Source organism: Nerophis lumbriciformis, linkage group LG17 (assembly GCF_033978685.3).
Source record: "Nerophis lumbriciformis linkage group LG17, RoL_Nlum_v2.1, whole genome shotgun sequence".
Lineage (NCBI taxonomy): Eukaryota > Metazoa > Chordata > Actinopteri > Syngnathiformes > Syngnathidae > Nerophis > Nerophis lumbriciformis.
In genome coordinates, this window is record NC_084564.2 from 24,672,501 (window position 1) to 24,685,078 (window position 12,578).

The following is a 12,578-nucleotide window of genomic DNA, read 5'->3' on the forward strand; positions in this document are numbered from 1 at the left end:
TTTATTTTTTGCATTCATTTTGGCCAAAGGGGGCGCATTTCAATTTCTTACACATACTTGTTATTACATATGTTGGCCAGAGGGGGAGCACTTTTAAAACCGACACACAGTCAATTTGAAAAATCCCTCCTTTTTGGCACCACCCTCATTTTGATATATATTTCACCACCAGGGGTGCAAATGAGATATTCTCTATTAGATACAATGGTTTCCCTTATTGGGACCATGATTTATGTCCTAACTTGTTCACACCTCCTCATATGGAAGGCACTTTTCCTTGTTGATGTCTCAAGAAGGGTAGAAATACAAGAACACATACACACGCACACACACACACACACACACACACACACACACACACACACACACACACACACACACACACACACACACACAAAAAGACTACGAAATAAAAAAAAATATATAGATATGTTGTATTAACAGGTAGATATATTAAACTAAACTGTACAGAAGTTATACATCCAAGCACAGTAATATAGTTATATACAGTTATACGACCTGAAGCACAGGTCGCCATAGTAACCAGATGGTGCCAAGCAGGATGACAAAAGCGTGACAAGCGGGGACACGGGCATACCTGGGCTTCTGGCTGATACTGCAGCGGCATCGTCTACCTGGAAGAATAACAGAAGGTCATATTTATGTCAACGCATGCAGTAATTTCATAATAATATCCAACACAAGAAGTGTGAGAAACATGGACTTAGATGATAACGCTCAGATTTGATTGACACTTAAGCACTCTTACACTTAAATCCAACTTTCTATGCTAATTGCTGGTCTGTCAATAGTAATTTAGTTTATTGTTTAATGTTTTTTTTTTGGTCTTACTGTACTTTTTATTATAATTGTTTTATTGTTGCATATGGCCTTGTTGTCCTGTTGTTTGGTGCTGTCCTGTTCTTATGTGTTTGGCATTCAATGCCGCAGGGACGACAGATGAAAATTAGCCACTGAGTACAATCTTGCATATTCATTAATATGTACTTTCCATGTTTAAAAAATAAAGCCAAAGTTTAAGTCAAATATCACATTTCTTTTAAACAATTGTTTTTTCTTCAAAAAATTCACGATTTTTATCCATACAACACAATTTCTGTTCTTTTTTAATGAACATTTAATTTGATTTAATGAATGTTTTATACTGAAACAAATTCATGTTAAAAAATGTGTTCAATAAGTTATTTTTTTTATGTAAAGCAACACATTTTACATATTTGAAACACACATTTGCATATATTTCTGACACTTCTTCGACCGGGATTGTTTACCAGCCCAGCCCTAACACTGATAATAGGAATATGCCATTATATTGTCAATGATGGTGTTACGATTGTGTTGTTTGTGGCCCCAGGATGCAGAGGTGGCAGGTGAAGTGCAGGTAAAAATATTTAATGACAAAACAAAAATGTATTAAAGTACAAAGGAAGCATAGGACAAGCTAAGCAGCATGGAGGTACAAAGCACAAAGCAAAACAGTATTTCAAGCACAACAATATAGTCACCATCCAAAAATGATCAACCCCCGTTTAGAGGACAAGGCTCGCTTAAAAAGCATCCTGATTTGAATCAGGGACGGGTGAGGGGAGTACAAAGGAACAAATAATGGGAGTGTTAGACAAGAAATACCGTATTTTTCGGACTATAAGGCGCACTTAAAATCCTTTCATTTTCTCAAAAATTGACAGTGCGTCTTATAAATCTGTGCGCCTAATGTACGACATAATTCTGGTTGTGCTTACTGACCTCGAAGCAGTTTTATTTGGTACATGGTGTAATGATAAGTGTGACCAGTAGATGGCGGTCATACATAAGGGATACGTGTAGACTGCAATATGATGGCAGTAAACAACACCAAAACTTTAAATGTGTCACATGGGGGTTGCATATTTACGCGGGATCGTTCCTCCAATACAACACGGTAGTGATGGGTCCGGCAACACCGATGCATCGGCGCATGCGTCGAGCTCATAGAGCGAAACCCTGTGTCGGTGCGCGTACCGCTTTTAGAAAGTCACGTGACCGATCATGAGCTGTTTTGGTCACGTGACCGATACGCGAACTGTGTCGCACTGACGCCTCCTCTGTGCCCTGTGAGCGTGTCTTTTCTACAGCCGGAGAAATAATAACTAAGAAGAGAAAGCGTCTAAAATTGAATACGTTGGAAAAACTGTTTTTTTTTAAAATAAAAATGTGTAAAAAAAATAATAATAATTTCCAGGTCCACAAGCATCCTCATTCACAACACGTTCTCTTAGATCTCCATGTTATGATACATGTTCACATTATTTATTGACTGTATCTAAAAAAGACAAAAAATATATTTTTATTTAAATGAAGTTATGAAATAATCCTAAATGAAATACAATGACTTGGTTTATATTATTGTATATACTAGGTCAGTGGTTCTCAACCTTTTTTCAGCAATGTACCCCCTGTGAATTTTTTTTTATTCAAGTACCCCCTAATCAGAGCAAAGCATTTTTGGTTGAAAAAAAAAAAGATGAAGTAAAATACAGCACTATGTCATCAGTTTCTGATCTATTAAATTGTATAACAGTGCAAAATATTGCTCATTTGTAGTGGTCTTTCTTGAACTATTTGGAAAAAAAGATATAAAAATAGCTAAAAACTTGTTGAAAAATAAACAAGTGATTCAATTATAAATAAAGATTTCTACACCTAGAAGTACCTACTCAGTGGCCTAGTGGTTAGAGTGTCCGCCCTGAGATCGGTAGGTTGTGAGTTCAAACCCCGGCCGAGTCATACCAAAGACTATAAAAATGGGACCCATTACCTCCCTGCTTGGCACTCAGCATCAAGGGTTGGAATTGGGGGTTAAATCACCAAAATGATTCCCGGGCGCGGCCACCGCTGCTGCCCACTGCTCCCCTCACCTCCCAGGGGGTGATCAAGGGTGATGGGTCAAATGCAGAGAATAATCTCGCCACACCTAGTGTGTGTGTGACAATCATTGGTACGTTAACTTTAACTTTAACTTTAAGTAATAATCAACTTAAAGTGCCCTCTTTGGGGATTGTATTAGAGCTCCATCTGGATTCATGAACTTAATTCTAAACATTTCTTCTCAAAAAAAAAAATCTTTAACATCAATATTTATGGAACATGTCCACAAAAAATCTAGCTGTCAACATTGAATATTGCATTGTTGCATTTCTTTTCACAGTTCTTTATGACAGACATTGTAGTGACAAACCTGAGCTTGTGCTTCACTGAGTTTATGAACTTACATTCATATTTTGTTGAAGTATTATTCAATAAATATATTTATAAAGGATTTTTGAATTGTTGCTATTTTTAGAATATTTAAAAAAAATCTCATGTACCCCTTGGCATACCTTCAAGTACCCCCAGGGGTACGCGTACCCCCATTTGAGAACCACTGTACTAGGTCATAAAATCAGTGTCAGTTGAGTCGGTCCATAGGTTGCCTGTAGGGATTTTTAATGTCCAGCAGATGTCAGTATTTAGTGACACAGTATCGACACAGTATCAATACAGTTTTGCAATGTGTCGAAACGCTTCATGAGGCCTCATCAACCCATCACTACAACACGGACACTCCGGACAAAAACGTGAAGGTAAGAGATGATTTATTTAACATAAATCATAGGCAAACAGAGAACTAGCAAAAGAAAAGCGTGCCGTACGCACAGGAAGCTAAGGCTAACACTTAGCACAGAACTGAGACAACTAGGCACGGAGTCTAGAACAGGAGCACGAATCAGGAATATCAAAACGTGACTGTTGCTTACCGCAAACAAGGAAGCCAGGACGAGTGAACAGAAAGGCAGGCTTAAATAGTGTCAGTGATGACAAACAGGTGCGCGTCGGGAACACAAGCGGCAGGTGAAAATAATAAGTAACCATGGTAACAAACTCAAACAATGAAGTGCAACCAGGAACTAAAGAAGTCCAAAACTAACAGAACATAACTAAACTAAACATGATCCGGACCACGGAACATGACAAAATGTCCCATTGAGAACATAGAACATTACAATCAAAAAATCTGTCAAAATGTTTTTAGTACGACTTTGGTAAGCTATGAAGCCGCACAGCTTGATGGATTGTCGGCGCATTAAACATACAAGTATTATTATGGTGTGTGTATAAGGACTAGAGATGTCCGATAATGGCTTTTTTGCCGATATCCGATATTCAGATATTGTCCAACTCTTAATTACCGATACCGATATATACAGTCGTGGAATTAACACATTATTATGCCTAATTCTGTTGTGATGCCTCGCTGGATGCATTAAACAATGTAACAAGGTTTTCCAAAATAAATCAACTCACTGCCATATTTATTATTGAAGTCACAAAGTGCTTTTTTTTTTTTTAACATGCCTCAAAACATCCATCCATCCATCCATTTTCTACCGCTTATTCCCTTTGGGGTCGCGGGGGCTGGAGCCTATCTCAGCTACAATCGGGCGGAAGGCGGTGTACACCCTGGACAAGTCTCCACCTCATCGCAGGGCCAACACAGATAGACAGACAACATTCACACACTAGGGCCAATTTAGTGTTGCCAATCAACTTATCCCCAGGTGCATGTCTTTGGAAGTGGGAGGAAGCCGGAGTACCCTGAGGGAACCCACACAGTCACGGGGAGAACATGCAAACTCCACACAGAAAGATCCCGAGCCCGGGATTGAACCCAAGATTACTCAGGACCTTCGTATTGTGAGGCAGACTCACTAACCCCTCTTCCACCGTGCTGCCTGCCTCAAAACAGCAGCTTGGAATTTGGGACATGCTCTCCCTGAGAGAGCATGAGGAGGTTGAGGTGGGCGGGGTTGTGGGGAGGGTGGAGGGGGTAGCGGGGGTGTATATTGTAGTGTCCCGGAAGAGTTAGTGCTGCAAGGGGTTTTGTTCTGTTGTGTTTATGTTGCTCCTGGTGGGTCCTGGTTAGCGCCTTGCATGGCAGCTCCCGCCATCAGTGTGTGAATGTGTGTATGAATGGGTGAATGTGGAAATAGTGTCAAAGGGCTTTGAGTTCCTTAAATAAAAGGTGGAAAAGCGCTACACAAGTACAACCCATTTATACAAGTACAACCCATGTTGTGTTACGGTGCGGATGTTCTCCCGAAATGTGTTTGTCATTCTTGTTTGGTGTGGGTTCACAGTGTGGCGCATATTTGCATTCACTTGTGTGTGTGAAAAGCCGTAGGTATTATGTGATTGGGCCGGCACGCAAAGGCAGTGCCTTTGAGGTTTATTGGCGCTCTGTACTTCTCCCCACGTCCATGTACCACTCCGTACAGCGGCGTTTTAAAAAGCCATACATTTTACTTTTTGAAACCGATACCGATAATTTCCGATATTACATTTTAAAGCATTTATCGACATCTCTAGTGAATATGTGTTCCCCATACTAAAGTGTTACCAAATTTTCATAGGAAGCACCCTGTCATTCATTCATTTCATCCACACAAAAACCGGGTCGCCTACGGATCGTGCGATGTCTGCGTATAGGGAGTGACGGACTATGTTTGTAATTATGCCTTTTGTTTGCAGGGTTTTCCTTACTGAGGATGAGCAGGATTCCGAGGGTGAACAGCACCACGGCTAGTGCCAGTCCACAAATCCTCAGGCTCTCATAGTCTACAAAGCACAGAAGACACGATTCCTTTTAAATCAATATGTCCAAAGACTTGCGCACATGTTAGTAACTATAAACGACACTTACCGTAGACAAAGGGGTTGTCCTCTTTTTCTTTTTCATCTAGAAAAAATGTCAAAGCAAACAATTAGTCACACAAGTGTGTTGTGTTGTGTTGTTGTGAAATAGGTAAATGAGAGTTCGGCCCTAACTTAAATTGCAGAGGGTACAAGGGAGGATTAAGTCATAGAGACTGGAGGCACAACATTGTGTATAAAATAAAGTAAATATTAATAAATGATTTTATCATTACAAAATTGCTCATTCTTAAGTGACTTCTCAAAATGTTATTGTTTTGTTCTATTTTCTTTTATTAAATAGATGAACATTGTGTGTTTTTTGTAAATAAAATAAATGGGGAAAAAGGTTATGACTTTTTGCAATATTCTGCTTTTTTATCATTTAATATTTCTCTAAAAATATGATATTGATTTATCTTTATTGTTTAACTTTAGGTTTTAATAATTAAATGTTTTAAATAAATGCATGAACTGGAAGAGTATATGACTTTCTAATATTTGTAAGAATGTAATATTCTGGTGTCGATCATTATTTATTTTACTTTTTTCTCATAACATTAAAACTTGTAAAAATGTTACTTTTTCCTTTAAAAAAAACGAAGTTTTTCTTTTGAGAGGATATGTCTTCTTTATTCAAAAATCAATTTTACTTCATTCTATTTATGCCTCACAATATGATGTTTCCTCAAAAATAATAACAACAATAGAATAAACTTATTTTGACTCCTTTTCGGACATGTTGGACTGTGCAAGTGCAAACATGTGACAAATGTAAGTTTGCTAAACAAGTTAAAAACAAACTAAATAATTACTTTAACAAATAACATGAAGTTATTTTCTTAAATACATGACTTTTCCCACATTATACCACAACTTTATTTTTGTACTTTCTTCGTATTATTTTTAGTCTGCACAATTGCATTTGTTTACATGATGTATAAAATAAAGTAAACATTAATAAAGGATTGTATCATTACAAAATTGCTCATTCTTAAGTGACTTCTCAAAAGGTTATTGTTTTGTTCTATTTTCTTTTATAAAATAGATGAACATTGTGTGTTTTTTGTAAATAAAATAAATGGGGAAAAAAGGTCATGACTTTTTGCAATATTCTGCTTTATTATCATTGAATATTTATCTAAAAACATGCTATTAATTTACCTTTATTGTTTAACTTTAGATTGTAATAATCAAAGGTTATTCTTGTAGATTTACTACTCATATTATATATTTTTTTAAATACATGTATGAACTGGAAGAGTATATGATTTTCTAATATTTGTAAGAATTTAATATTCTGGTGTCGATCATTATTTCTTTTACTTCTTTCTCATAACTTTAAAACTCATAAAAATTTTACTTTTCCCTTAAAAAAAATGAAGTTGTTCTCTTGAGAGTATATGACTCCTTTATTCAAAATCCATTTGACTTAATTCTATTTATGCCTCACAATATGTTGTTTCCTCAAAAATAATAACAATAATAGAATAATATTTGCTTCTTTTGACTCCTTTTCGGACATGTTGGACTGTGCAAGTGCAAACATGTGACAATTGTAAGTTTGTTAAACAAGTTTAAAACAAACTAAATAATTACCTTAACAAATAACATGAAGTTATTTTCTTAAATACAAAACTTTTCCTACATTATATCACAACTTTATTTTTGTACTTTATTCGTATTATTTTTAGTCTGCATAACTGCATTTGTTTACATGATGTATAAAATAAAGTAAACATCAATAAAATATGTTATCATTACAAAATTGCTCATTCTTAAGTGACTTCTCAAAATGTTACTGTTTTGTTCTATTTTCTTTTATAAAATAGATGAACATTGTGTGTTTTTTGTAAATAAAATAAATGGGGAAAAAAGGTCATGACTTTTTGCAATATTCTGCTTTATTATCATTGAATATTTCTCTAAAAACATGCTATTAATTTACCTTTATTGTTTAACTTTAGCTTGTAATAATTAAAGGTTATTCTTGTGGATTTACTACTCATATTATATATATATTTTAAATACATGTATGAACTGGAAGAGTATATGACTTTCTAATATTTGTAAGAATTTAATATTCTGGTGTCGATCATTATTTATTTTACTTTTTTCTCATAACATTAAAACTGAAGTTTTTCTCTTGAGAGTATATGACTTCTTTATTCAAAATCCATTTGACTTAATTCTATTTATGCCTCACAATATGATGTTTCCTCAAAAATAATAACAATAATAGAATAATCTTTGCTTCTTTTGACTCCTTTTCAGACATGTTGGACTGTGCAAGTGCAAACATGTGACGAATGTAAGTTTGTTAAACAAGTTTAAAACAAACTAAATATTTACCTTAACAAATAACATGAAGTTATTTTCTTGAATACATGACTTTTCCCACATTATATCACAACTTTATTTTTGTACTTTCTTCGTATTATTTTTAGTCTGCACAATTGCATTTGTTTACATTATGTATAAAATAAAGTAAACATTAATAAAGGATTTTATCATTACAAAATTGCTCATTCTTAAGTGACTTCTCAAAAGGTTATTGTTTTGTTCTATTTTCTTTTATTAAATAGATGAACATTGTGTGTTTTTTGTAAATAAAATAAATGGGGAAAAAAGGTCATGACTTTTTGCAATATTCTGCTTTATTATCATTGAATATTTCTCTAAAAACATTCTATTAATTTACCTTTATTGTTTAACTTTAGCTTGTAATAATTCAAGGTTATTCTTGTGGATTTACTACTCATATTATATATATTTTTAAATAAATGTATGAACTGGAAGAGTATATGACTTTGTAATATTTGTAAGAATGTAATATTCTGGTGTCGATCATTATTTATTTTACTTTTTTCTCATAACATTAAAACTGAAGTTTTTCTCTCGAGAGTAAATGACTTCTTTATTCAAAAATCAATTTTACTTCATTCTATTTATGCCTCACAATATGATGTTTCCTCAAAAATAATAACAATAATAGAATAATCTTTGCTTCTTTTGACTCCTTTTCGGACATGTTGGACTGTGCAAGTGCAAACGTGACGAATGTAAGTTTGTTAAACAAGTTTAAAACAAACTAAATAATTACCTTAACAAATAACATGAAGTTATTTTCTTAAATACATGACTTTTCCCACATTATATTACAACTTTATTTTTGTACTTTCTTTGTATTTTTTTAGTCTGCACAACTGCATTTGTTTACTCAATTGCTCCCCGTCAACTTGTAAGGTGGCATTGAGTGTTAAGCGAATATTCCTAAAATAATTTTGTTTAAAAATTTGCAGAAAGATTTATGCAGATTATGTAGGCAAGATTCAAAGTCTATTATCATTGTCATGTTACGTACAGTAATTGTGTACGTGCATACAGCAAGGGAGGGATTCATATGGCCCCATTGCTGCGTGTCTCTCGTGAGAGGAAGAGGGAAGGTTAATCAATTGGCAATACAGTCTGCTGAAAATGATGGAAAGCGCCACTCTACGTACAGGCTGTGGTCAAGGTTGGTAATGCCCCAAAAACACATTTCAAGATATTCGCCATTCTTCTGCCATCTGGCGGCAAAAGTGGAAATTTGTCACGCTTCTAGTGTCAGGTAAACCGCGATGAATGGGGCCATATAAATCCCCTTCTTACTGTATGTACAAAATCATGCATTTATATCTACTATTTTTCCAATCATAAGACAGTGCGACGTCTAAATACAATTGAAATTAAACTCACATTTTAGAGTAAAATACAAACTAATCAATGATTTGTAGTGATGTTATTATGCGGTTCTGTTCTAATCCCGAGTGTGTACTCATGTTTGTGTTGAGCGCACTCACCCTGAACATCCACGTCTGCTGCAGCTGACAGTTATAGTCATCCACATTAGCAGCAGGAAAAAATAAATAAAAAATCACACAAAAACAATGTGTCAGTTGACGACAACCATCAGACATCATCTATTTGAGGGGTGTCATTGTTGTGTGACGCAGACTTCACACAGGGGCAGTTCCTGTGTGGTGAGAAATAACACACACCAAAAAGCCCTCAAGTAGTCACTGATTTCATCACTGCAGAGGCATCAACCCTGCCTCCTTATGGACGCTCAGCATCCATGCATGCCTGGGACTGTGTGTGTGTGTGTGTGTGTGTGTGTGTGTGTGTGTGTGTGTGTGTGTGTGTGTGTGTGTGTGTGTGTGTTCTTGTATTTCTAACCTTCTTGAAACACCAACAAGGAAAAGTATCTTCCATATGAGGAGGTGTGAACAAGTTAGGACATAAATCATGGTCCCAATACGGAAAACCATTGCATCTAATAGAGAATGTCTCATTTGCACCCCTGCTGGTGAAATCTATCAAAATGAGGGTGGTCCCAAAAAGGAGGGATTTTTCAAATTGACTGTGTGTCGGTTTTAAAAGTGCTCTCACTTCTGGTCAACATATGAAATAACAAGTTTGTGTTAAAATTTGAAGTGCTCCCCCTCTGGCCAACATGTGCAATAGCAAGTGTGTGTAAGACATTGAAATGCGCCCCCTTTGGCCAAAATTAATAAAACAAATTAAATCAATATGTATATAGAGACATAGTGTAAAAACTTGAAGTAAATAATGAAGATTCAAAACCAATTACAAACAAAATATTCTAAAGAAAAAAAAAAAGAACTAAAAGCAGTCTTTTTCTCACAATGTGTTGACTTTTTTCTTATAAAATTGGTAACAATTTCTCATATTGTTTTTGTTTCTGTAATATTGCAATGTTTTCTCGTAAAATTATTACTTCTGTATGTGAAATGATTGCTGTTTGATGCAAAACGTGTGTCATATAAATTTCAGACTTTTATCACAATATTGCCTATTTTGTTGTTGTTCTTGTAAAATAGTGACATTTTTTGAGTAAAATCATGACTTTTGTCATAATTTTGCCAGGTAAAATTCCGATTATTATTGTAATATTGCCAACATTTTAAAGTTTTCTTATAAAATTGTGACTTTTGTCGAGTAAAATAACGACTCTTTTCATAAAATTGCCAAAAATGTAAGCTTTTCTTGTAAAAGTGTGGCTGTTATTGAGTAAAATTCCAACTTTTGTCATAATATTGCACAAATGTTCAGTTTTTCTTGTAAAAGTTTGACTTGCGTTGAGTAAAATGACGACTTTTATTATATTACTGCCAAAATTCTTGTGAAATTGCTACCTTTCTCTTGTGAAATTCCAACTCATTTTTCACAACAAGCTTTTTTATATTTGCATAGTATGTGAATATTATTATTATTAATGTTGTAAATATAATTTTTTATATATCTAGAAAGTGTGGTCCTGGAGAGGTAGGCATTTTTCGGAGGTCTCAAGAAGGTAAGAAATACAAGAATGTGTGTGCGTGTGCGTGTGTGTGTGTGTGTGTGTGTGTGTGTGTGTGTGTGTGTGTGTGTGTGTGTGTGTGTGTGTGTGTGTGTGTGTGTGTGTGTGCGTGTGGTTTAGAAGAGGGGGACACACTTACCAGCCACGCACACCAGCAGCGAGGAGAGGAAGAGAGAAATAGTTTCCATGGCAACTGTTGATATAGAACAATATAAGAAAAGAAGGGAGGGTGAAGGACAAAATGAAAGAAAATCTGCCGTTTTAGAATGCTACTTCAGGGCACTTCATTAGGGACATATGTGGCATCCAAAACAAGTACTGTACTTGCAAATTGCAATGGGTCATTGAACGCCACACCAAGTAATGTCATTGTAACAATACATCATGCAAACAGTACTGTTTGTATAACATAAACCAATTATGTTGTGATAAGAAGGAATCCACAGATTGAATAGATACAATGATGCACAACAATTAGTAGAAAATATGGTACATAAACAGTATTTTCATATTTAGGAGGTGAGAGAAGTCTCATAGAAATCTAATTGGAAGAACCAATTGTGTACTAAAGTGCTCTCTCTTAGTCTTGAGTGGTTTTATTGATTTGCTTGTAATGTATCATAGATTATGTTTGCAAGTAGGCAACACTAGCACTAATGCTTTGTATCCACCTGGATGTGTTTGCCTATCATCGGCATCTGACCTCCTCCAAAGTCCCACAATTGAATCAGCACCAAATTGTAATTCACACACTATGGAACACAGATAGTCTGCTGTTTTTCAGAAGCTACTGCAAAAAGGTTAGTCAAAGATCCTCTATGTAACAGGAGCACTCTGTTTTTTTTAAGAATCTACCGCAAAAATGCTAGTTAAAGATTTTCAACACAACAGGAGAACTTTGCTTTTTTAAAGAATCTACTGCAAAAATTATAGTCAAATATCCTCTATATGACAGGAACACTGTTTTTTTGAAGAATCTACTGCAAAAATCTGTGTCAAAGATCCTCTGTACAACAGGAGCACTCCGGTGTTTTTTAAGAATCTACTGCAAACATGCTAGTTAAAGATATTCAACGAAACAGGAGCACTTTGCTTTTTTTAAGAATATACTGCAAAAATGCTAGTCAAAGATCCTCTATAAGACAGCAATGCTCTGCAATTTTTGTGGAATAAACTGCAAAATGCGAGTCAAAGATTATCTTTAAGACAGGGGTATTTTTTTTTTTTTAAAGGAATCTACTGCAAAAATGCTACTCAAAGATCCTCTATATGACAGGAGCACTCTGCTGTTTTTAAGAAGCTACTGCAAAAAGACTAGTCAAAGATCCTCTATGACAGGAGAAATCTGCTTTTTTAGAGAATCTACTGCAAAAATGTTACTTAAAGATCCTCAACGCAACAGGAGCACTTTGCTTTTTTAAAGAATATACTGCAAAAATGCTAGTCAAAGATCCTCTATTAGACAACAGTGCTCTGCTATTTTTTG

General features: G+C 35.1%; 1 protein-coding gene across 1 annotated transcript in view; it reads right to left on the reverse strand.

Annotated features, from left to right (window-relative positions):
• Positions 1 to 12,578, reverse strand: part of fxyd6 (FXYD domain containing ion transport regulator 6) — a 34,909-nt gene that overhangs the window by 6,440 nt on the left and 15,891 nt on the right. The window contains exons 3-7 of the mRNA XM_061972825.2: positions 11,232 to 11,285; positions 9,573 to 9,596; positions 5,741 to 5,776; positions 5,581 to 5,655; positions 599 to 635 (exon numbers count right to left, since the gene is read on the reverse strand). Coding sequence (XP_061828809.1) covers positions 599 to 635; positions 5,581 to 5,655; positions 5,741 to 5,776; positions 9,573 to 9,596; positions 11,232 to 11,280 — 221 coding nt within the window. The 5' untranslated portion in view covers positions 11,281 to 11,285. The remainder of the gene's footprint in view (positions 1 to 598; positions 636 to 5,580; positions 5,656 to 5,740; positions 5,777 to 9,572; positions 9,597 to 11,231; positions 11,286 to 12,578) is intronic.